Raw genomic sequence first — 25,496 nt, 5'->3', positions numbered from 1 at the left:
CATAAGTGTATCAGCATTAACTACAAAATGCAGCAGCCAAAACTAAAAAATAAGCTTCCATCAATAGTCCTATAAAACAACAGCAACAAATCAAATGAAGATGGCTAAAGTCAACTTATTTTCCTAATACATCATTATTTCTCTGTAAGACTGGTTTGTAAAGCTGCTGAACTTTCCATCCCCCACTGTATGTGTCTTGAGTCTTCACTGCTCCCCACTGCTCATTTGCATCTTTATACCAGCATTAATGGGGGTCAATTGAGTCTTATCCAATCACATTCCAGATCCAGTAGCTCAGCAGGGTTGTTTCTATATATTCTGGGTTCCTAACAGAAACGTCATTGGCTTATTTTGCTAAGTAAAGAGAACAACTTTGTATGACAAACTATGATTGTTGATTCCTACATTGGGATTATTACCAACAACAACCTACAAAGAAAAGTATGAAGGTATTTTTGGTGCAAAACTCCCAAGCAGCTGTAAAAGTGTCATTTGTAGTTGTAAAAAATAGCCACACATGTGTATCAGTAAATTTGTACTCGCAGAGCAAATTTGCAAATGCGTATCAGTAAATTTGTACTCGCAGAGCAAATTTGCAAATGTGTAGGTATTTTTTGTCTCCAACAAACACAACGCAACATTTACACCTGCACAAATTCTTCAGTACAGGTGCACAAATCCCATCGGACGAATCACAAATGCAGAAACTCATCCGCTCATGTTCTTTGCTACTATTGTTGCAGTGAATATGGTGCAAAACACATTCACACACCTGCATCCAGAAATGTGAAGTCACAGACAAAACTTGCACATCTGTAGATTAGAATGTGTATCCGCACAAAGAGAGCTGAACGTGTGTAGAATGTTTGATTATTTTTTTTCTAAGCACGAACACAAATATGTTCCTGCAACTGCTCAAATCTGCCGCTACGAGTCTCAAGCGCTGTTTTTCACTTGCAAATCTACATTTCGCTCTCTCGCTCTTCTGCACCAAAAATCACTGTGACATTTGGTGCAAAAGTTACTTGTGTATCTGCCAACCAAAACGTGGGCTCTCAGAGAAATTCAGCCAATAGGGGATGGGGCGTGACGTCACCGCTCTAGCGCTGCGGAGGCTGAACGTCGAAACCGAAACCCCCTTTGCGAGATTCGCTGCATCTATACCTGATTTGCGTTCAAAATGCCTGCTTCATTATTTCATAGTAGGAGCAAACATGCCTTAAGAAAATAAGTAGGTTTGAAACTTTAGTAACCATAAAAAGTACGCCAGGTGGATGCCTTTCTACTCCAGGAAGCCGCAGCCTACGGCCTGAAGGAGGAAGAGGACGCGGTCAGTTTGAAATGTGAGTATTAAACCAAAGATAATTCGTTGTGTTAAACTCGTATTTGTTGAGCAACTGTACAGTGCACTGTAGAATTGCTGAGGGTGTAAAGAGGCTTTAAATTATAGTCTATTTTATTTCGCTGTAAATGTTGACTGTGTAATGTTACGGTCTCCAATCAGCACATATAAAGTAACGTTTCAAAGGTAAAAAAGATAATTATCAAATGTCTGACAGAAAAATGTGAAGTATTGCAGATCACAAGACTAAACAGACATCTGAGTGAGTGATGTATTTGTGCTGATGTAGAATCTGCTGTCAATTGACTGTTGCCAATACTGTTTAAATTAGATACATGTATTCTTACTAAAAGAGAATAAAGGGTCATTTGTTTAATCTGTGCATCAGTATATAGTTGATCACTTGAGTAAGGTTTGTGTTACATCAGCAACTACACCAACATGTTATTTGAGCATGTGAATCAGAGGTGATTTATTCTAGTCTTTATGTTACAGGGAGGCTTTTATTGAGTACAGTACAGAAACTACAAAAACATATTTTACATTTGCTATTTATTATTAGTTATTGTATTTTCAAACAGTGTTTACATTAGCTTTCTGATTACTGGTGTGTGTGTGCTTTTTCTGCAGAGCTGAATCGATGACATCCTGAAAGCAGCAATACAATTAAGGTACGTTTTCATTGCTTCATTTTTTAAAACCACTTATAGTTGTACAGTTTGATGTTAGTTTAAATATAACTATGTTAGTGATCAGTATTCATACCTAGGATAACAATTCTTGTTTTACGAAAGGTAACTTGGCTTGCTTGCCCTAATGTCATGTTTGCTATTTAGTCTTATCACATAATATGATTAAACTATTTAATTCATAAGCTATATTTATTTTAGAAAAATGGCAGACCAGGGTGCATCCAATGCATTGAGGTGAAGTTGCTTTTATAGTTGCACATTCTGACTTTCTTCTTAAAAATTTAATTTCAGAAAAAGATTTTCAAATTCTATATAGGGAAATCATATTAGCAGCCAATGACTATCAAAATACAGCACTGTCCACAGTCAAATAAATATTAGTTCTAATGTTGTTTTGAAGTCATTCAGACCAAATATTTAAAGTACCATGGTAAACAATATAGGGACCATTAAAATGTTTAATTGCAAATATAAACCATCTTTACCTTAATAACTAACGCTACCATGTTTTATGATTCATTTTACACTCCAAAAAATGTATGTTTACTTAACATTTTTACCAAGAATGTATTGCTAGTAATGATAAATGTGGACAATTAACTAAGTAAATCTACTAGTAGTCACTAGACAATGCATCTTATTTTCTTACATTTCTGTTAAACAATGGAAATGCATACAATATTGAAAGTATTATCATTATTTATTGAAAACAAACAGAAACATAATTATATTATTAAAAGAATGAATATGAGTAATCATGACAAATAAATACAAGTCACCAACACATGAAACCAAGCTTTATTCTAACAGTGATGTATTACAGACAGAAGCCCATGTTTTGCTGTATCTCCACACAGCTGGGCCAGTTCTTCAGATGATCAGAGGGACTTCGCCATCATCACATCCCTCATTGCTGCAGTCAGACTGAAACAGGACGGTGATGCATGGCAGTCCATGCCCGAGATACGGATGATGAAGAGACCACAGCAACATCTGGTCCAGATGAGGACACAAGGGCATGTGGACTGATGCAGGGTCTCGTTCAGTTCACTACAGGAGAACAGGAGTGGCTAAACTCAGTCTAGAACTGCTGCTGTCTTGCAGAGTTTAGTTGAAGTTGACTCTAAACTCTGCAGGACACCAGCTGTCCAGAACTGAGTTTGGGCACCCCTGCATTACAGCATTTCCAAGATGCTGCTGCATGTGGACTTCTTTACCCTCACCACACACACCAATCTGCAGATATTTCAGATCAAACAAAACATAAAAAACATTCAAAAAACAATGTCATTTTACTGTACAATGTGTCATTTGATTTCTGTAGTGCTAGTAATAAAATTATCCTACCTCTTATTTTGGATTCTTTTTTCCTCAAATGTGTTAGTTCCCTTGTCTACAGGTCCAGCTCTATCACAACAGATCTGCAGAAAAAGCACACACACAACATTAATCAGAAAGCTGATGTAATCACTGTTTGAAAATACAATAACTAATAATAATAATAAATAGCAAATGTAAAATATGTTTTTTTATTTTCTGTACTGTACTCAATAAAAGCCTCCCTGTAACATAGAGACTAGAATAAATCACCTCTGTCATCAGGCCCGGCTCCAGCTTGGAACTTTAGGGTGGGCAAATTAAAAAAATAAACAAATTATATATATATATATATATATATATATAATAAAATAATTTATAGTATTCTCTGTCATTCTGATAAAGCAAACTAACTTTTATTTTAAAACTAGTATTTGTACTGCAGATTATATTTATGTCAGTGTTTGCTTGCTTACGTGATGTTTCCAAGTTTTGCAAGAAAACTCCAGAAAAACATGTTGCTCTCCATGAACTATATGGGTGATTCTGTAGTTGCAGGTACATTTAGTGACCAAAGCCATCCTTTTTTCAGCTTTTAAAAAAAATTGTTACATTACATTGTTACATTTTTGATTATTTATTTATAAAATGTGTTCATCATTTTCAAAGATCACATTACCAAAAATCACGATTTCTTGATTTACAAATTAGCCAGTACATATTTCCATCATGCAAAAATAATTTATTTTGCTTTTCTTTAAAGAAAAATTCACCAATATTTTAATTTTAAATGTTTAAACTGTAAACTGTCAATGCTATTATTATCACAATTACAAAAGGAAAACTGAATATTTCATTAATCACATATTTTACAAATAAAAAAATATTTTAAGCCTGATTTCATTAGTATCGTGATCTTTGCAGTTATAGCAAGTAAAAGGTTTTGCTAAAAAGTTGTAAAACTAAATTACTGTCAATTCAGTTTAAATTTAGTAACTACACATTACGATTTTTCTTGCTATGATTTATTATTATTTCTAAACATTACTAAAGTCATCCATGACAGAGTTGACAAACAATATAAAACTTTTTATTCCCTAAAACATTTAATCATTTGTACAGCAAAAGCTGAATTATAAAAATTAAATATGTTTTAACTTTAGTGTTGGAATTTACAACCTTGAGATGATACCTTTAAAGAACTTCAACATTCCATACTATTTTCTATAATTTGTCATTTAAAAAAAAAATCTTAATGTTATTATTATTATTTAATGCACCAGAGCCAATATGGACATTAATATTTTTTTATAACTAACAAACAAATTTTTGAATAGCAGATTTTCTTTGCATATTAGCCTACTTATTAGTGATAGCTAATACAGTATCATTTATAGCCTATCAAAAAAAATCTAATTTATTTCGCATATAACATGTTTTAATAAACACACACATGGCGTTTCATGTGCTTTATCATGGCGCTCTGTGTGCGTCGACCTGCTCCCTGAAACATCTTGAATTATCAAGATTTATTCTATTCATTATTGAATTCTGAATTTTTAATATTGTATTGCACTATTGTTGAGCACAGCAGTGAACAGTAACAGTTTAAGATATCTTGTGTATGATTTTGACGTTTTTCCCTTATCAGTTAAAAAGTCCAATAACAGAGAGATCACATATGATAATTTGAGAGATTTAAAGGGGAAAAAAGAGAACACGTCAATCGATAGCACGTTACACGGCTTTCGTATCTAATAAATCGAGTCAGTGATATTGAAATGAGTTCAGTTACTAACATCTCCAAATTTACAGATGAGGTACACACAGCAGCGCGCGTCAAGAGAAGAGCGCGCATTTAGAGAGAGCAAAGCGAAAGCAAGATTATGTGTGGATATGTGTCTATATAAAATATTGATGTTTTTGACACAAACTGCAACAAAGTGCTTTGCACTGGTGTTTGAATTGTGTATGTTGCACTTTGCACGAACTTTACTACTGAAACTGCCTGTGATCTGTCCGTTTCTGTGCGTCATTAACAGACTAATTAATATTTGCTCTTTCCGTGAGAAAAATGCTATAATGTTTAAGCGGGCCCAATACATCTCCTGATTATCTCACAGTGCTGTTTAACTGTTTGTGTTCTTTAAGACTTTCTATTGTATGAAATACGACTGCATGAACTGATATTAAAGGGAGGTGCATTTGGTAATGCGCGTTCAGACGCGTGATGCGCACAGAAATCTGCGCTCTATGCTGAATTACTTTCTCTTTCATCTTTTGCAGCCTGAATTGATTAAAATTATTAAAACTAATATTTTTTATATTTAAATCTAATATTTAATTTAATATTTAATTAATATTTATCTAATATTTTAATCAAGATTGTAAATGAGTCTGGCTTGCCAAAACGTGTTTTTTTGAAGCTCACGCGGTCACAAATCCTCAAGTGATCAACTATATACTGATGCACAGATTAAACAAATGACCCTTTATTCTCTTTTAGTAAGAATACATGTATCTAATTTAAACAGTATTGGCAACAGTCAATTGACAGCAGATTCTACATCAGCACAAATACATCACTCACTCAGATGTCTGTTTAGTCTTGTGATCTGCAATACTTCACATTTTTCTGTCAGACATTTGATAATAATCTTTTTTACCTTTGAAACGTTACTTTATATGTGCTGATTGGAGACCGTAACATTACACAGTCAACATTTACAGCGAAATAAAATAGACTATAATTTAAAGCCTCTTTACACCCTCAGCAATTCTACAGTGCACTGTACAGTTGCTCAACAAATACGAGTTTAACACAACGAATTATCTTTGGTTTAATACTCACATTTCAAACTGACCGCGTCCTCTTCCTCCTTCAGGCCGTAGGCTGCGGCTTCCTGGAGTAGAAAGGCATCCACCTGGCGTACTTTTTATGGTTACTAAAGTTTCAAACCTACTTATTTTCTTAAGGCATGTTTGCTCCTACTATGAAATAATGAAGCAGGCATTTTGAACGCAAATCAGGTATAGATGCAGCGAATCTCGCAAAGGGGGTTTCGGTTTCGACGTTCAGCCTCCGCAGCGCTAGAGCGGTGACGTCACGCCCCATCCCCTATTGGCTGAATTTCTCTGAGAGCCCACGTTTTGGTTGGCAGATACACAAGTAACTTTTGCACCAAATGTCACAGTGATTTTTGGTGCAGAAGAGCGAGAGAGCGAAATGTAGATTTGCAAGTGAAAAACAGCGCTTGAGACTCGTAGCGGCAGATTTGAGCAGTTGCAGGAACATATTTGTGTTCGTGCTTAGAAAAAAAATAATCAAACATTCTACACACGTTCAGCTCTCTTTGTGCGGATACACATTCTAATCTACAGATGTGCAAGTTTTGTCTGTGACTTCACATTTCTGGATGCAGGTGTGTGAATGTGTTTTGCACCATATTCACTGCAACAATAGTAGCAAAGAACATGAGCGGATGAGTTTCTGCATTTGTGATTCGTCCGATGGGATTTGTGCACCTGTACTGAAGAATTTGTGCAGGTGTAAATGTTGCGTTGTGTTTGTTGGAGACAAAAAATACCTACACATTTGCAAATTTGCTCTGCGAGTACAAATTTACTGATACGCATTTGCAAATTTGCTCTGCGAGTACAAATTTACTGATACACATGTGTGGCTATTTTTTACAACTACAAATGACACTTTTACAGCTGCTTGGGAGTTTTGCACCAAAAATACCTTCATAGAAAAGCCCACTGAGGCCATTTCTCATCCCACTTCTTTATTGAAGACTGAAAAGGTGAGTTGCACATTCTGAATTTACACTCAAATAATATCTGAATGCTAACATTATAAAAAGTAAAATCTAAACATGCGTGGATGCACTGTTCAACGTTGTATTAAAGTTCTTCAGTCATTTTTAAAAGGTTCTTTACAACTTTTTATTTAGTTTTTTGTTTGTTTGTTTATTTGGTTATGAATATTGTTTTTATCCTGACAAATGGACTGTAGCCCAGTTTCAACCCAAGTTAACCTAGTTAAGTTTCAACCTATTACATATATAGGTTGGAACCTGGCAGGCAGTTTTGAAGAATTTGATGTTTCCCCATTCAAACATAGAAAGAGGTGGTAACATCAGTTGAATGCAAGTGAATGAGTTAAAGCTATGGATAAAGAAATGCAATCATTTAAAGAAAATGCAACCTCCTATCAACCTACCTGAAGGTGAAGATCTGGGGGGTAAATGCTTTTTTTTCAATTAACATAAAGATTGATGGTCTTACAAATACAAAACAGAAAGCAGATAAAGTATAAAGTGGAAAATGTATCAATAATTCATGACAAAGAGTAAGTAGGGGGATAAGCTAAACAAAAAAAAAGACTTTTATTTTGGCGTGGTCATATAGCTGCGCCGCTCCCGCACTGGGATTCAACTGGAGAAAGGTTTGTTTTAAAGCTTTTACACCGATGTAAACCGACTTATTAAAATTTCAGGTTGTTCATTTAATGCTAGATGTACCTGCTGTTTACAATATTTTAACCTTTATACAAATAAAGTAGTATTTTACTCACAATAAGGTCTATTGTTTGAATAAGATAGGATAAACTTTATTTGTCCCCGAGAAGAAATTCTTGTCTTGTGCAAAAGAGTGCTACAACGTTGCTGTAAGCAGACAATTAAATAAATAAAACAAAATAATTAACAACATTTGTTAAAGTTTAAATAAAGCAACAGTAAAGTGTATAATAAGTGTTTTAATGAAGGTTTAATTTTTAAAATTGCATAATGTCATTCTATTCTAAATATACATCACTATATATAAGAAATAGAATAATGTTACTAGTTTTAATCAGCTTATTTGTGGCTATTGTTTCTTGCTCGCACTTACCTGATTTATTTTTGTTAATCACTCTCATATAAAGAAACTGTTGAAGCAAGTGTTGAAAAGAAGTTATTTTGTGTCTGTTCATTGTTTTATTTATTTTAACCAGGACATTTTTCTTGCTTTGTTAATTTTTACAGGATAAAGTGTCCAAACGCAGAGAAAAAATATATATTATGAGGAATGACTAGTTAAAACATGTAGTAGTAATGAATAGTTTTTATTTGAAGGGCACCTATTTTACCTCCCTTTCATAATTTAAGATAAGTCTTTTACGTCTGTAAAGTTTCAGCTTAAAACACCCATCAGATTATTTGTTATACATTTTAGAACGTTGAGATTTTTTGCTTTAAACACTTCAACTTAGTGATTAAACACGTTTTTTAAAATTGTCTTAAAATGTATAGAGTAGAGGATTTGATTAACTCCAAATAAGTGTGTCTGTGTATGTCAGAAAGTGGAGGGAGAAATGCCAATAAGTCATGACTGCAACAGTAAGTGGCAAAAAAAGACTTTTATTTTGGCGTGGTGTGTGACGTCATAAGCATGCGCCGCTCCCGCGCCGTGATTTAACTGGAGAAAGGTTTGTTTTAAAGCTTTTACCCTTATATAAAGCGATTGATAAAGTTTTTTTTTTTCATTCAGTGCTAAATTATGTACCTTGTTGACAATATTATTTTAACATTTTATACAACTAAGTACTATTTCACTCACAATAATGAGATCTATTGTTTGAATCAAGATAGGATAAACTTTTTGTCCCTGAGAGGAAATTTGTCTTGCAAAAAAAGTGCTACACGTTATAGAGGTAAAGTTGGTTTTTAATTCACACATTCGTTCATTTAGAAGTCAGAGAGGTTTCCGGGCACTTTGTGTCAAGATGATTGATTGTTATTACCCTCATAAAAATATTCCCCCCTCCCTCCCACCCTCGCGTGTCCCAAATCTGGACACTTGGACACCTGGCCATCTGACCCCTAATTCACCCCGCTCTGAACTAGGGATGTTTTTGATATCAAAATACAAATTGATATCGTAGCGGGGGAAAAGGCGTTGTTATTAGTGACATTGTGACGGTTTTTGCGTGTGTGTATTGGGCAGTTATGTGCTTTAAACATTTAAATGTGTATATGTTTAGAAAGAGGGGAAAAAGGTTGCTTTTATTTCAAGAAAAGGTGTACATTTTCACATGAAAGTTTTTTGACATGTTAAAATCCGACAGTTTGTTTCGTTTTTCTTTCTTTCTTGTTTAGTTCAGTTAAAAAGTGTTAAAACGTATTATTTAAAAACAGAAAAACAAAACGATGTTAGAATTAAACTGTTAGTAGAGTAAATAATGTTAGTAAGAGTATTTGTTAAAGAAACGGAGATGTATCTTACGGAGACTCGGGGAGCGAAATCCGTGTTTATTCCGTGTCTCTCTCTCCCTCCGGAGAGGGAAGCTGTCAAAAAGCGGGTGTGAAAACTCCGTGCGCGCGCGCGCATACATAGACCCTTAACTTACACAGCCAGATTTTAGATAGACTTTAAACAGTTTGAAACAAGTAAAAAAGTTAATTTTTTTTAAAAGTTAAGAAAAAGAATTAAATAAAGAAAATAAATAAATTCTTAAACGTAATGAAAACACATTTTAAGTTTTAAAAATGAGTAGAATAGTTTTAAACAAAACAACAGCTTGTAGCCTAAGTACTGCAAGTGAAATATTTTTTTAAAAAGTAAGTATATGTCAAGAAAACGAAGTAAGTTAGGAAAAAAAGATTAAGTTGATCTTACGGAATATCCGGACTTAGATCCTCACTTGTTGCCTGTTAGAGAAGAAATGATGACAAAACTAGTCTAAGACACCGCCCCCCAAACTCCGCCTCTGTACCACCCTCAAAATCAAAATCTTATCCGAGAGCAGTGAAAAGTGCGACCGCTCTCTCCTGATGTCAAACACATGATGATTAAAACGTGAGAAACAATGAGACACACGTAACCCCGCCTCCAACTCCGCCTTTAACCACACCCCCCAGATTCAGCCAGCCAATCACGAAAAGGCAGAAAGGGGGTTGGTTCTAGGTTAAAACCAATGCTGAAAAATAAAAATACAAAATGTTTTAAAACAATTTAACTAGTTAATAAAACATTTTAAACAAATAAATGTTTTTCACAAATACTTGTTTACTAAGTTTTATGAAAATAATAGGCCTATGTTTGAAAATGATTTGATAACTATGATCATTTGAATTTATGTGATAAAAACAATATACTATGATATTGTTATAAGAGATTAGATTGTTTTGTATGTTTTTTTATTTATTATTTAAATAAATGTGTTATTTTCATTTAACATTGTTATTTGTTTTGATAGAATGAAATATTATTTATTTTGTTACAGTTTAAAAAGTTAATCTCCCTATTTATTCTTAGACGGACATACAGGCAAACGCACACACGCACGCACTTTCTGTTATCAGTCTAATACCAGATTCTCTAAACCTAATTTAAACAGGAATGTTGGGGTTTTTACAACAGGGTGTCCTGCATCTCTAACAAAGATCCATGTGGTAGGGTCAGAAAAAATGTTTGGCATAGAAAGAAAAAAAAAACCTCAGTAATAGTAAATTATCTGTGTTTTTTCCTTTTAAATGTTTATTTTCTGATCTGATACCATATTCTAAATATAATTCCACCATGAGTAAAACATTTTCTCATTAGGAATACATAAATTATATTGTTTTTTAAACATCATTTATTTGTTTGTGTGTTTGTTTTTTGCAAAATAAGTTACTAAGTAAATCTAAGTTTTGATCAAGTTTCTAGCTGTGCAAACAAAGTTACAAGCTAACTTTGTCTAATACAAACTATGTTACCACTTCACTACTAATGTGTATTATAAAAGCAAATGCATAAATCTAAGTTAGTAAACAGTTAAACACAGATATAGTTACATCAATAATTAAACTATTCAATCTCATATAAGTCTAAAACATGAAGACTATGTTTTATAAATGTATTCATTAACTTTGGCAAAGTAGTCATATTTTTTTCATTTTTTAGTTAGTATTATTTAATAAGACTATCAACTGTTTTTAACTTTGAAAACCCCCACATTCCCCAACATTCACACCCCCCTCACAGCACACACACACACACCAAATGCACGCACACACACACACACACACACACACACACACACACACACACACACACACACACACACACACACACACACACAGATGTGGTTGTAAATGTGTGTGTTCTTGTGTTCAGATGTCTGTTTCCTCACTCTGGATCCAAACACAGCACACACTCAACTCATTCTGTCTGAGGAGAACAGAGAGGTGAAGAGTGTGAGAGAGAATCAGCCGTATCCTGATCATCCAGACAGATTTGATTATCGTCCTCAGGTGTTGTGCAGAGAGAGTGTGTGTGGACGCTGTTACTGGGAGATTGACTGGAGTGGAGATGGTGATGTGGAAATATCAGTGTCATATAAGAGCATCAGGAGGAAGGGAGGAGGTGTTGAGTGTGGGTTTGGAAATAATGCTCAGTCCTGGAGTTTGGTCTGCTCTTCCTCCAGTTTCACATTCTGGCACAATAACACACGCACTGATCTCCCAGTAAAGGTGCTCAGCAGGAGAATAGGAGTGTTTGTGGATCACAGTGCAGGAACTCTGATCTTCTACAACATCTATAGAGACACAATGAGCCTCATCCACTCAGTCCAGACCACATTCACTGAGCCGCTCTGCCCTGGGTTCTGGGTTTATTCTGGATCATCAGTGAAACTGAGCTGAAGACTGACGAGAGATTTACCCAGAATCCTCTGCAGGAGCAGTCAGCAGCAGTGTGTGTGTGTGTGTGTGTGTGTCTGTGTGTATAAGAGTCTGTATTTGTGTGTGTGTGTGTGTGTGTGTGTATAAGACTCTGTGTGTGTGTGTGTGTGTGTGTGTGTGTGTGTGTGTGTGCATGCGACAGTGTGTGTGAGAGAGAGAAAGTCTGTGTTTGTGTCTGTCTGTGTGTGTGTGAGAGAGAGCGCGTGCGTGTGTGTGTGTGAGAGAGAAAGTGTGCACGTTTGTGTGTGAGCATGTGTGTGTGTGAGTGTCCATGTGCATGTGTGTGTGTGCGTGTTTTTTGTGTGTTTGTGTTAGAGAGAGAACGTGTGTGTGTTCACTGTTATGTGCGTGTGTGTGTGTGCGTGCTGTAATGGCTGGTTCTAATGAAACGACTAGTGCCATGATTAACGTGAGACCACGAAAATATAAGCGTAAACCTTTCCTATATTCTGAAATCCCCATACTCCAGAGTTCAACAGTATCTGATGCAGCTAAGTGTAAACGTAAAGCACGACGTGACCAGAAGAGGGCTCGGAAGACAAGTGAATGGAAAGGGAGGGGGACAGCTCCTCTCTGCAGCTCAATGTACACTGCTTCTGACCTCTTACCCTCTGAATGCTCTCGCCTCTCACAGCTGCAGCTAACTTTGGAAAGCGACATTACAAGTGCACACGGGGAAACCCACTGAGAATGTGTGTCAGGATTTGCATCTGATAAAGCTACATGGAATGTTGAAGAATGCTTTTAACCTGTCAACTGTATGCATTCAGATGTTTGTGTGTGTTGATTAATGTGCCTATGGAACAGCTATACCTTTGTTCTAATATGACATGCCCTATAAATTTTGTTAATCCCTGAAATTCTTAACTGAATGGTTAGACCACAGTATACAGTTGGTCCTTAGAAATTTATAGCTAGTATATTGATGTTTTAGGTAGAATGCACCTTGGTGTGCGGATACTTGTGTTGTATGTGTCAAGTCCTCACTGATATATGAGGTTAAGGTATGTGCCTGACCTGGTTTTGTGAGTATAAAAGCTGAGCATTTTCTGTCCAGCTTTGCGCTTCCTGACTTCTGTTCATTGAGGTTGGTCGCCCTTTGTCTCTAACGGGAGGCAAAGTAAGGATTTCTTGTTTTCTGTTTGTATTTTGGTTATTTTACTTTTTCACTGGATTTTATTTTATTAATAAAAGTGTATTTTATTAATTTTCTTCACTGGAGTGGACATTGAATTCATTTTCCAGAACCCATCAAAGTTACCCTGTGTGGTAAAGTATGCTCTAATTTATTCTTTTGCAAAATACATTCTTTAAAGACGATCCTTTAACTAAACTCTTGCTAAGAAATATAGCGAAGGGAGGATCCTGATCTTAACTTTGTTTAATTAGGGTGATCAAATAAAGGGAAATCAGCACATGGAGGCCCCAGGCGAGGAACGTTAATATTTTTGCGAAAAGAGAATTAGATTAAGAGAGAAAGTAGGGGACGCCCGAAAAAGAAATCTCTCGAGCAAGTATAGAATAAAGTGCACATAGACCTAAAGAAGGATCTATATTCTATACGAACAAAAACATGACTGAAGCTTCGGGTATTCAAATCCATCTTATCTCAAATGAGGAGTTGAAAACGCGTAAAAAGGAGAATCCTTTACATGTTTCGCCTCAATCTTGTACAATAGGTAATTGTGTTTACATAGGCGTAAACGATCGAGAAAATAACTGGCTGGAATTGTTCGACGCTATAGATAAAGCTACGGGTACCGGGGAACAGGTAGAATTAATTCTACATAACCATAAAGGTCCCGTACAATTCCCAGAGCGATTCAGAGGACGGATAAAAGTGTTAAAGAATAACACAACCGTTAGCCCTGAATTCTATGCTGAATCAGAAGATGAGAGAGCTGGTTCAATTCTGGGCGAGCAGGCTCATGCCGCTGCTCCATACAGGTCGGAAGTTACCTTTTTGCCTTCGCAAAGAGACAAAGAACCTGAGACTGATCGACAGATTCAGTGGGGTCCATCTACTAGTACACCGTATGATGAAACCCTAATGAGAAAAGCGAGAGCGAAAACAAAACATAGCCCTTTAAATCCTTTAAAAGCTGCAACAAGTAGGATTCACAAAATGAGTCCTTTAAGAAAAGACTGCTCGAGCGACTCGTCATCAGAAGAAGATAGAGTTCTCCAAATAAGGGGTAGGATCAGGCAAAAGAATGCTAGGCCGAGCTCAAAAGACAGAAAAACGTCAGCTCATGTTGATGGGCGCTTTATTGAAACAGGGAACAGGAGAGTTACCATTCCCAAGGGGTTTAAAATACAGCTGAAAAAGGTTGAGGGCAACACGCGTTCAGAGCAGAAAGATAACGCTGACATGATTTACCTGGCGACAGCATGTACCGCGGATGAGATCCTTGAACGCACAGATATAAATCAAAAAGCCAAATTAGACATGGTATGCGAGCTTGCCGATGCGCTTCAAGCTTTAATCAGCGGAATAATCTGGTCCGGGATGACCGAAGACGAGAACACCTCGAGCAAATACGATCCTAAATTAGGAACAGTGCATAAGATAAGAAAGCACTTTGCTAAAAGTGACTACCAGACAATCACCGGGGGAAATAGGAGACAGGACACCCCGCTCCCGAGTGAATCAAGCGAGACTGAAAGCTCTGAAGCAACAGGCTCCTCCGATGATGAATTTTCAGTAAGAAAATCTATCATGCTTGCGGGAAAAAATAAAAAGACTAAATCTTCACATGCCATTAGCGAACTAAAAGAAAGAGCCCTCTATCCGTTATCTCAGCTATCTTTTCCTGCTGAAGCAACCATTATGGATAAAGCTCAAGAAATTGTTAGAATGGGCGAACTTTATAAAGCGGATGACGATCCAATAGAAGCTATGATCGTGCATCACACGCGCAAAAGAATTGCACCCGCTACTGTAAGGTTGCAGCTAGGCACAATATTGGGCAAAAGCCCAGAAGATGAAAGAAACGATCGTGCTGAAATGATCAGGGCTGCGTTTCCCGATAACGATTGATCTTAGCACTTAAGAGCGTTTTCTACGAGTCATTTTGCGAACGTTCGTTATTGTTTCACGTGCGTTTCCCAAAAATGCACTTAACACAATTGCACGTAGCCCAGCTTTAAGTGCAACTTAGGAGTCGCTATCCGTTTGTTAAGTGCTGAAATGTCACGCTATAGAATGGCTCGTTATTGTTGCACATGTTATAGCAATCCATATAATTCTTCTTCTACTTGTGTGAATGTATATTCAACTCGAATAACATAAAAAAAAATATTTTTGAGCCAGTTTAAAAACATAAATGAACTGGAAATGTCGTACTGTAAAAACACTGTCTTGCTCCAATCTCGCATAAAACTAATTCTAACAGTCCTTGCCGGAAATGACATCAGCATCATTTTCGATATTTATATGAAACCTTAATTAAGTAGAATTATTTATCAATTTCTTTATCAAAAATTGCTTATCTCACATCAAAATAAATAAATAAGTAAATAAATAAATAAATAAATAAGCTCTTACATTTATTTTTGAAAAGTTTAGCCTAATTATCCCCACCTGATGTGCATTTGCTAATAGGACAAAAATATAAATAAGCACATACCTAGGGGTGGAGACACTAGCAAAATGGCTGAAACCAAAAAACAAAGAAAAGTCATTTTTCAAAAAGAGGAAATTAATATTATTTTAGAGGAGGTGGAGCTACAAAAACATATAATTTTCAGCAGGTTTAAGGGCAGTCACACAAATAAAGAAAAACAAAAAATGTGGGACGATATTGCTACAAAACTTACTGCAACAAGGGGGATTAAAAGATCAGGGAATGAGGTCAGGAAGAAGTGGCAGGACTTTTCAAGCCTAGCTAAAAGAAAAAGGGCACTGCAGAGGACAACAATTAATAAAACAGGTGGTGGGCCTAATGACGCCCCCATTCTTACAGCAGAAGAAGAAAAGGCACTGTCAATTCTTGGAACAACTGCCTCAGATGGGATTTGTGGTGGGATTGACCTCCATGGAGGAGAAGGGTTGCGTCAACCTGAACCTGAGTCAGGTCCACCATGTTCACAAGAGCAATCAGGTTCACCTCCTATTGACAGACAGCTACCATCTCCCAGTCCTCCCAACAGTCCAACAGACCAGCCTCCATCTTCAATTGTTCAGGCTACAGCCACAACACCGCGATTTGAGAATATCTGTGGTTGTAGTCAGGACTTGGTACAGCTGGAGCGAGAGAAATTAGATGTTCTAAAAGATATCAGACAATCTCTTAAAGAGGCCAATGAGATGAATTACAACTTTCAGAGGGAAATCATTGAACTTAAGAAGGCCAAGATGGCTTTGGAAGAGAGGAGACTTTCACTGGAGGAGATGAGTTTTGCAAGGCCCTCCATTTCAGTGCCAATTATCTTGCCAGATGAGTCAGGTAAGATTGTTCAATGTTGTTTAATCATGAATAATTATATGTTTTAATAAAATATGTTGTGCAACATGAAATATTCTTTTCCATATGTACACTCATCACATTTTGCCATGTCTTTTGCAGATCCTGGGGAACAAACTACAAACTTGAATCAATAAAAATTGTTTAAATGCAATGTTTTGATGTTTGTTAATCCACTCAAAGTCTAAGGCTCAATGAAATACTATAAAGCAGAAGAATTCTTATTATATTATCATATCATAAGTGTTTCAAATTTAAATAGCTACTTGTAGTCTCTTTAAAAAAAGTAATAAGCATGCAAGTCCTATGGGCTAGTTTCACAGACAGGGCCAGGATTAGGCCATAGTTCAATTAGATTTAAGTATTTTTTTTTTATAATTGCGCCTTAGAAAAAAAATTACTGGTGTCCATCTTGAGACAAAACAAAGGGACTGATATATTTTAGGATCAGTCAGTGCAAGTGTCCTTCAGTTGAAAAAGCTCAGACTTACATTTTAGTCTGGACTATAGGCTTAAGCATTGTCTGTGAAAAGAGGGGTATATATTTTACTACAGCTCGAGTCTTGATGTGTGTGGCAATATAGTATTAGGGCCTATCTATTAGCCTATCCATATAGGTGCAGAAAAATTCTTAATGTGCACATTCTTTATTAGCACTGTTTTATATAAATGTAAATCTTTGACCATTATGAACCTAACAAGAGAATAAATTCAGGGAAGAGGTAATTAATGCAATTTCTAAAATCAATGATTCAGTTTCTTCAAGTGGGGCCTACTGCAATTAGTGAAATAGATGACAATCAGTGTGTGACATGTGAATATTATCACAGCCTGAAAAACTTTAATCATATGGTTCCTGTGAGCAATTTTAGGATAGTATATAAAGTTCACACTTCAGTAGTCTTGCAGAGTAAATCATGGCTGCACTACAGCGAGTTTTCCAGCTGAGAGTGAGGCAAAGAGAAAGGCAAAGACAAAGACAGAGACGACCACGGAGTACACTATGTACTATAAATGCCTTCATCAGGCAGCATCAAAATCCTCTGGATATGCTTGATGATATGGCTGTCATTCACAGGTACCGTCTGCCACGAGGAGAAATAGTCCAGCTGCTCAATGTCATTGGGCCTCAGCTGATGCGTGCTACAAGAAGGAATTTTGCCTTGTCCCCTGATGTGCAACTCTTAGCTGCTCTGAGATATTATGCAACAGGCAGTTTTCTTCAGGTACTTGGAGATGGACTTGGACTAAGTAAACCATCTGTGTCCAGAGCTGTACAAGCAGTCACCTATGCACTGCTTCCACTTGCAGCTGAACACATCAAATTTCCAGCATCAAGACAGGCCATGTCAGACATTCAGGAGTATTTTCTAACACATTACCATATACCACAAGTCATTGGAGTCATTGATGGTACTTTAATTCCCATCAGTACGCCTTCTGTGGATGGCCATACATATATATGCCGCAAAGGTTATCCAGCAATCAACTGCCAAGTGATCTGTGACCATAACTGTTTAATCACAGACATTGTTGCAAGGTGGCCTGGGAGCACACATGACTCCTATATCTTTACCAACTCATCTGTGGGTCAAGAGGCCCAAAACTCAAACGGACATTGGAGGCTGCTTGGTGACAGCGGATATCCATTGAGGCCATATCTGTTCACCCCTGTTGCTAATCCTGTCAGTAACAGTGAGGCACATTTCAACGAGGCTCACCGTGTTGCCCGAAGTACTGTGGAGCGCACTTTAGGAAGGTGGAAGCTACGCTTTCGGGCTATTCACAAGTCCAGTGGTGGTCTTCTCTTTGTGCCACAAAAGTGCTGTGCTGTAATAACAGTAACAGCTATGTTGCACAACATTGCAGTGAGGGCAAGAGTGCCCTTGGACATCAGGGAGGAAGATGAAGAGGTCGAGGAAGAGAATGAAGTTGAGATGAGAATTCATGATGATCAGCCAAGACATGTTCAATACATGGCTGGGTTTGGGGCACGCCAGCAAGTCATTGACACATTTTTTTGAGTTCCTCCTTTATTTGTGTCATCTTTAAATCACATTAAATATTTTCTGTTAAATACAACATATGTAGCCTACTACCCTCGAAATGTCCATATACAACAGTGTAATTTTTTTTTTCATTCTAACATTTATTATGTAATTTTTATTTTTTTCTTTATTCATTATTATTTGTATATTGAATTGTGTAATGTGTAGAAAATATAAATGAATAGAGATATACGTACAAATAAAATGAATAATGACTTTGAAGAGAAGTAAATTGTAGGTGCAATTTGCCGGTTGTCCAGCAGGTGCCCTCATAACTCTGTCTCCTTACGATGCACTTAAGGCTTTACGATTACTCCAGAGCACTCGTAGATCCACTAAGATTTTCAAGTGCTACTTAAGTTACGATGCTTTTGGGAAACAGACCGTAATATTAAGATCAGTCGTACGATCATTTCTACGAACTTCTTAGGCTTACGATGCTTTTGGGAAACGCAGCCCAGGTCAACACTGAACATGAGATCAGACACACTGTAAAAATTGCTGTTAAAAAACGGTCAGATTCTACGGTAAAATAATGTTTTTTCACTAAAACAGTAATATTCTGTTATAAACAGTGCTTTCTGGGTAACATTTTTTTTTTCGAGAAAGTAACCAACTGCAGAAAACTGTGAGCTAACAGAGTTCAGATTCGATGTTTTGAAGTCTGTGTTTGAAATCACGCTTTGTGTCCTTGTTCACTATTTCATACACTAGTTAACTAATATAGTTCACCTGACAGTTTTAATGAACACTAATGAGTGAATTCAGACACTGATGAACACCTGCTGTTAATAATTACAATTACTGAAGAAAATAAACAAGAAACACAAACAGTGACTTGAGTTACAACATTAAATAAAACAGCTTCAGTCTCAGCAGAGGATCATTAAACAACTCCACAAACAACAGCAGACACACACTTATTACTGACTGATTTGACTTCCATACTATTCTCATTGAGATCCAACAGAAATTAAGGTGTTTTTTTGTGTCACCGTAATGGAGTGAGGGGCTGGTTTAGTTGGGCTCTTCACCCTTGAATACATTTAGGAAGACTTTCAAACTGCTGTAATACAGAGTTTACAAAACGTTTGTACCATAGCAATAAAGTTGGAAAGTCAATAAATAGAGAAATCTATTTGGCTGAAATTAGTTCTGATAAATGTTTTGTTATAAATCTGGAAGAAGGGCCTCATGCAATAGATTTTATGCTTAGTTGCAGGTATTAATTTAATTAATGAGAAGTGGAAACAGAAAAGATACCTCCGTAATTACTTAACAGTTAAGAAATAACATACAAAAACAGTTCAGTTAAGACACATACACACTCAGACCTCATGAATCTGACCTTGTATCTTAACAATGGTAACATCTCAAATGTTTCATGCTGCAATACATGCTGGAAGTGGCACTGTACAAATATCCCAGCATGCATTGCGGTATAAATAAATGTTGTATAATGGTCTCACACTTTTCTTTATTTGTGTTTGATTCTGCTGTTGTTTATGTTTAGACTTTCAGTTTCCTGTTTGTGAGTTAAACTGTTAATTTTGTTCAATTTGTTGTCACCATTATTGAGGTTCATAAGCTGATTATTGATGTCTCTTTGAGTGCGATTTACACCATAGAGCAGTGTTATTGTCCAAGATATTCTTAAAAACTTCCAGAAATCATTGCCATATATAGACATATAATGTAAAACAATAGATTTAACATTGAATAGGAGCAGTATATTTTATTATACTAAATGAGAACAGACTCTGCCATTTAATAGCAACATAAACATCACCAGATCTTATTTAGGTTTTTGGCTGGCTTGCCACAACAAAGGAGCTTTTCAAAGTTCTTAACAATTGCAGCAGCCAAGATATATAAATGTTAAAAATGACAGGGCTAAGAGCCCAACTAAACCAAACTCTGTTCTCCATGATGGTGACGTAAAACTTTAACTTTTTCTCAAGAAGAACTTTAGTAAATGTTATACAAAAATACATGTATTAAGTAATAAGTGTAGCTGGTGATGATGTTTGTAGAGTTGTTTAATCATCCGCTGATCATTTAAATGATTTAATCACTTGTTGTTCTTCAGGTTATTTCATTATAAAGCTGTGACTAAAGTTTTGTATGTTCTGTTCTTGTTTTTTCCCTTCAGTATTTCTTCATTTGTTCATTGTGTTCATTTGGATCGCAGATGTCTCCTGCGATCCAAAGCTCATCCTTTCACTGGGGAAACTGGCCTTCCAGCAGCTGGACAGAAACAATGTGATCTTCTATGAGAGCGATCTGAAAGACTGTGGCATTGACGTCTATAAGGCATCGGTGTACTCAGGCATCTGTACCCAGATCTTTAAGGAGGAGACGGGAATCATTCTTGGTACCATGTACTGCTTTCTTCACTTGAGCATTCAGGAGTTCATTGCAGCCCTTTATCAACATCTGATTCTAGACAATGACAAGAAGCGTGGATGGTTTTTTATACGGATAAGCAAAAATAAAAGCATGATTGATTTCCTGAAGACAGCAGTGGACAAGGCTCTGGAAAGTGAGAATGGACATCTGGACCTTTAACTTCGCTTCCTTCTCGGTCTGTCACTCCAGTCTAATCAACAACTCTTACGAGGCCTGTTGACACAGCAGGATGACAGAGACCAGAGCAAAGAGGAAATTATTGCCTACATCAAACAGAAACTTGAAGGGAATCTGTCTCCAGAGAGATCCATCAATCTGTTCTACTGTCTGAATGAACTGAACGACCAAACTCTGCACAGCAAATTCATTGGTGTTAAATTTCAAGTGTTGTGGTAATTCAGAGTAAAGTGTTAAAATTCTAGAGTTAGATATCTACCTTTGTAGAAAACCCTTGTATTTGAGAAACTAATCAGAGTGTCTGAAATCTCACCACACCCTCATTCACCTGGCCCTTAAATTAGTCAATTAGTTTAGTCAACTAGACAGAGGGAATGACCACAAATAAGTGAATTCAGACACCTGCTGATGAACACCTGCTGTTAACAAGCACAATCACTGAAGGAATAAGAAATTGAAGGAAGAAATAAATCTACAGACACAGCCTCACACCAAACCAACTGAATTAAAACAGAGGAATAAACAACTCCATTAAATAATAGTATAAGCAGCTTCACTGATTACAGTTTGACTTCATTTCTGTAAGAATATTTGACAATGAACAGAGGTTTATATTTTTTTATAAAAAAAAATATTTCATTTGACCTCACCATCATAGAGATCAGAGGCTGCTTATGTGAGCTCTTGAAGCTTTACTCTTATATCCTAATGTTTCTCTGACTGCTATAACTGTGTTTCTAAAACTCATTAGCTATAGCAAGAAAGGTCAAGAGAAACTATACTGTTTATGCTTAATTATTATAGATTTAACTTCAGGTGTTTATTAAGTTAATTCATAAAGATATGCAAATATAATTGTATTAAAACTGCATGGAACAATACTACAGGTAGTCTGATTCTCTTCATAGAAGATTCAACAAACAATTAGGATGCAATTAATAATTAGAGTGTCATGCACTAAACATTCAAGCTCCAGCTTGCTCTTTATGACACACAGGCATCAAGAATCAGGACATGAACCTCAACCGTGGTTGCTAAAAAAAAAAAGCTGCATAGTTCATGCTGCAATGCATGCTGGGTGCCAGCATAGTACAAAGCTCCCAGCATGCATTGCAGCATGAATAAATTATGCAGCTTTATGTTCTTACAATCTCTTTCTTTTCCTTTATTTTGTGTTGTTTTTGGGAGGTGATATTTCAGTAGAGTTTTTTTTTTTTTTACTTGATTTTTATTTTTGTCACCATTATTGAGATTCAAAGACTAATTGTTGATGTCTGTGTGTTTTTGAGTTCTGCCATAGATCAAACATTCTCATTGTAAATATTGTTTTTATTTTATTAAAGCTATAGTGGTTTCATTTATGTATATTATTTATTTCTCACACATAACTAATATGATATTGAATTAGAAAAAAAGCAGGAAAGAAAGACTATGTTATCATTAATAATCTCTTCAGACTGACACTTTAATTTTCTTTCAGCTTTCCATGCTATATGTATAAATAGTGTAATTAGCACTAACTATAGCAGCCAAATTAAAGACAGTTATAGTAAGAAGTTGAAGAACCTGACTAAAGCAGACTCTGTCCTCCATCATGGTGACTTCAAATGAACAACGGAAATTTCATTAAGAGCGTTTGTTCACATGACAGAAATAAAATCAAAGGTCAGTAATAGGTGAAGCTCCATGATAAGTTGTTTAATGTGATGAGTTTTTTTAAAGATGTTGAAAAATAACATTTTTTTATTGTGTAATTTGTTTTATTTTTATTGATTATTATTTTATTTAGAGTTTTTTTTTTTCTCAGTTGATTTCATCTTTGGTTTTGGCTTGTGTTTTTCTGTCCTTCAGTGATTCTGCTTGTTAACAGTTGTTCATCAACAATTCTCAATCCTCCTTTAATTAGACACTTAATTGTCTCATTAACTTCATCACTGTCTGAGTGTTCAGCCCTCTGTAGTGAGGACACTAGTTAGGATTTTGCTGTGGAATTTAAGGCTTAAGTGTGTTCGAATGAAAAATACAGACTATGGGATGTATTTTTAACAGAAATATTCTGGAAACTGAATTTACGAATGTAAAATGTTGAAAACAGCAGATTTCTGGCAACCACTGCTGCCAGTATTTTGACATACATTTAACAGATATTTTACACAATAAGAGTTTGCTAATTAACACTCTGGGTGTTAAAAATTTTAACACTTTCAAAAATGTTATTTTAACACTTATAGTGGTTCCCATATAAACACTGAGGGAGTGTTAATTTTAACTCTAAGGTAGTTAAACCTACCAAATCTAAAATTTGCAGTGTGAGATCGATAAAAAATACAGACTGTTGAATGTGCTTTTAACAGAAATATTCTGTAAACTGAATTTATGAATGTGAAAAACAGCAGATTACTGGCAACCACAGCTGCTGGTATTTTTTCGGAAATTTAACAGATATTTTACACAATAAGAGTTTGTTAATTAACACTCTCTTGGTGTTGACAATGTTAACACTTTCAAAAGTGTTATTTTTAACACTTATAGTGGTTCCCATATAAACTCTGAGGGAGTGTTAATTTTAACTCCAAGGTAGTTAAATCTACTATCTAAAATTTGCAGTGCATTTTCCATTAGGGCTTTGGTTATAAAAAGGCATCCTCAAAACCAACAGTTTCAACAAAATGGAGAATGTGTTCATAACACTGACTGATCGCCAAGGAACATTATCATTAACTGTCTCCAAAGAAATTGCAGAAAAAATAAAGCAAGGTAAGAACATAAATAAAATTCATTGACTATCTAGTACTAATACTTTGATTTTTGTAAATTAAACTTTTTAATTGTCATTTTATTTTATAGATCACAAATATGCAGCATGTCTAATGCAGCAAGTGAGATCTGCAACACTGAAAGAAGGTAAGGTTGTTGGTAATCACAATTTTTAAATTCTTATAAGATTTATTAATTTTAATTTTTTTTTATTTTGCAGATAGTAGTCATCATCCAGCCTCTTTGGCACCATGTCCCCCTTTAGCTACAAGTCATTGTACAGTGTCTTTGACCAAATGCCCTCCGCCTCCAGTCATTACTCCTTCAGTCACGATCCACAATCCTACACCTTTGTCCCAGTGCCCCCCTCCAAAGATCACTCCTGGTCCAGCATTTGTTAAATGTTCTGGTAAAACAAAAACCATAGATCTCACTAAAGCCCCACAAGGACCCAATCTTCAGATACATTTAAAACAGACAGATTGCGACAAAATCCAAGGTATGTTCCATTTCAAAATGCATATGTAATCTTTCTGTAAAGCTTTTTCTAAATTACAAATTGTTTTCACAGAATTCACACACAGGACCACACTGCTGCTGCTTGACCTCACACAAGCAAACATGCAGTTATATTATAAAAACAAAATTGCTTTTTATAAAAAGATTGAGCAAGACTTTAAAGTAAATGGTTACAATATGACTAATGAGAAACTTAGAAAAAAACTTGGTAACATGATTACCACGTATAAAAGAGCTAAGGACCGGTGCCGAGCAACAGGGGAGGAAAAAATAACTTGGGAGTACTACAAGGTTGGCATTCTTTATGTATTTCAACTGCTGCAGAATGATTTGGTTGACTTTTTAAAATATTTTGCATTAATTTGTTTTTATATACTTTCTCACAGCAAATGGAGGAGTTATTTGGTAAATGTGGTGTTGGGAGTGCACCACCTGGCACAATCTGCTCAATTACTCTGTTCAAAACATCCGTGACAACAGCTCCACAGTCTCTGATACCAGCATCAAGCTCAGAAGAACATCTTCCTCCAAATCAGCCTGGTCCCTCCACTGCTTTCCCCTTTAAAGAGAGACCCCAGAAGAGAGTTGGAAGCTTTTATATGATGTTTATGAGGCACATGCAGAGAGAAGAACCGCTGCATTAGAAGCAGCAGTGCAGCCTCACTTGGACTGTTGAAGAAGGCTCAAAGAAAAAAGATGAAGGGTGTTTGAAAAGAAAACTCTAACCTGCCTTTCAGAAATAGTTCAACAGCTAAAACAAATCAACAAGTCGCAAGAAATGATAATTGAGTTGTTAAAAAAATAAAGCATAAATATAAACCCACTCCCATGTTTATTTTTTATTGGTCAGCACACACCATTATTATAGTTTAAAGATTTTCTTTCCAAAATAAAACTAATAACATCACTTATTTTTTCCATGTCAGGAGGCAAAATTATATATATATATATATTTTTTATTATTAATTTTTTTTTATAACTGTTTAATATTATTCTGTACAATCCCATCTACCATTTCACAAAAAAAAAAAAAAAGAAAATCCTTTGTGCAAAAGAAA

At 35.9% G+C, this 25,496-nt stretch overlaps 5 protein-coding genes and 2 long non-coding RNA genes across 13 annotated transcripts in view; 5 read left to right on the top strand and 2 right to left on the bottom strand.

Annotated features, from left to right (window-relative positions):
- The window catches only part of LOC137489462 (uncharacterized), a 243,166-nt gene that overhangs the window by 34,170 nt on the left and 183,500 nt on the right, over positions 1-25,496 (top strand). The window contains exon 1 of one of the 2 annotated variants that reach the window (XM_088650900.1): positions 8,764-8,824. The exons of the other annotated variant lie outside the window; for it this stretch is intronic. The gene's annotated coding sequence lies outside the window, so the exon portion shown is untranslated. Of the gene's footprint in view, positions 1-8,763; positions 8,825-25,496 lie in introns of those variants that run through there. 2 annotated transcript variants of the gene reach the window in all.
- The window catches only part of LOC137489621 (uncharacterized), a 403,605-nt gene that overhangs the window by 361,811 nt on the left and 16,298 nt on the right, over positions 1-25,496 (bottom strand). The gene's annotated exons all lie outside the window — the stretch shown is intronic.
- Positions 341-3,387, top strand: LOC147845073 (uncharacterized). 2 transcript variants are annotated; one of them, XR_015483730.1, is made up of 3 exons: positions 341-1,343; positions 1,973-2,013; positions 2,892-3,387. It is a non-coding gene; the product is annotated as an uncharacterized LOC147845073 (long non-coding RNA). The 2 variants fall into 2 exon arrangements; XR_015483731.1 differs by having other exon boundaries at positions 1,089-1,343; positions 2,858-3,387.
- LOC148682945 (uncharacterized) lies at positions 2,716-6,457 on the bottom strand. The gene is made up of 3 exons (XR_015943172.1): positions 6,203-6,457; positions 3,382-3,455; positions 2,716-3,270 (listed from the first exon to the last, which is right to left on the bottom strand). It is a non-coding gene; the product is annotated as an uncharacterized LOC148682945 (long non-coding RNA).
- Positions 7,716-25,496, top strand: part of LOC137489462 (uncharacterized) — a 50,674-nt gene continuing 32,893 nt past the window's right edge. Inside the window, exon 1 of the mRNA XM_087248745.1 lies at positions 7,716-7,801. The gene's annotated coding sequence lies outside the window, so the exon portion shown is untranslated. The remainder of the gene's footprint in view (positions 7,802-25,496) is intronic.
- LOC147845072 (tripartite motif-containing protein 16-like) lies at positions 11,365-13,274 on the top strand. Of its 2 annotated transcripts, none has more exons than XM_087249586.2 (2): positions 11,365-12,143; positions 12,205-13,274. In XM_087249586.2, exon 1 carries the CDS (start codon positions 11,475-11,477, stop codon positions 12,021-12,023), a length of 549 nt encoding a protein of 182 aa, XP_087105712.1. In that variant the 5' UTR covers positions 11,365-11,474; the 3' UTR covers positions 12,024-12,143; positions 12,205-13,274. The 2 variants fall into 2 exon arrangements, with proteins under 2 accessions (XP_087105712.1, XP_087105711.1); XM_087249585.2 differs by having other exon boundaries at positions 11,365-12,159.
- LOC101883270 (uncharacterized) lies at positions 13,124-25,260 on the top strand. 2 transcript variants are annotated; one of them, XM_087249340.2, is made up of 7 exons: positions 13,124-13,331; positions 20,729-21,377; positions 23,785-23,919; positions 24,010-24,066; positions 24,140-24,418; positions 24,491-24,729; positions 24,825-25,260. In XM_087249340.2, exons 3-7 carry the CDS (start codon positions 23,832-23,834, stop codon positions 25,080-25,082), a joined length of 921 nt encoding a protein of 306 aa, XP_087105466.1. In that variant the 5' UTR covers positions 13,124-13,331; positions 20,729-21,377; positions 23,785-23,831; the 3' UTR covers positions 25,083-25,260. The 2 variants fall into 2 exon arrangements, with proteins under 2 accessions (XP_087105466.1, XP_087105465.1); XM_087249339.2 differs by having other exon boundaries at positions 20,729-23,919.

This window comes from Danio rerio, chromosome 4 (assembly GCF_052040795.2).
Source record: "Danio rerio strain M-AB ecotype USA chromosome 4, GRCz13ab, whole genome shotgun sequence".
NCBI classification, from domain to species: domain Eukaryota; kingdom Metazoa; phylum Chordata; class Actinopteri; order Cypriniformes; family Danionidae; genus Danio; species Danio rerio.
This window is presented reverse-complemented; position numbering and strand designations above follow the sequence as displayed.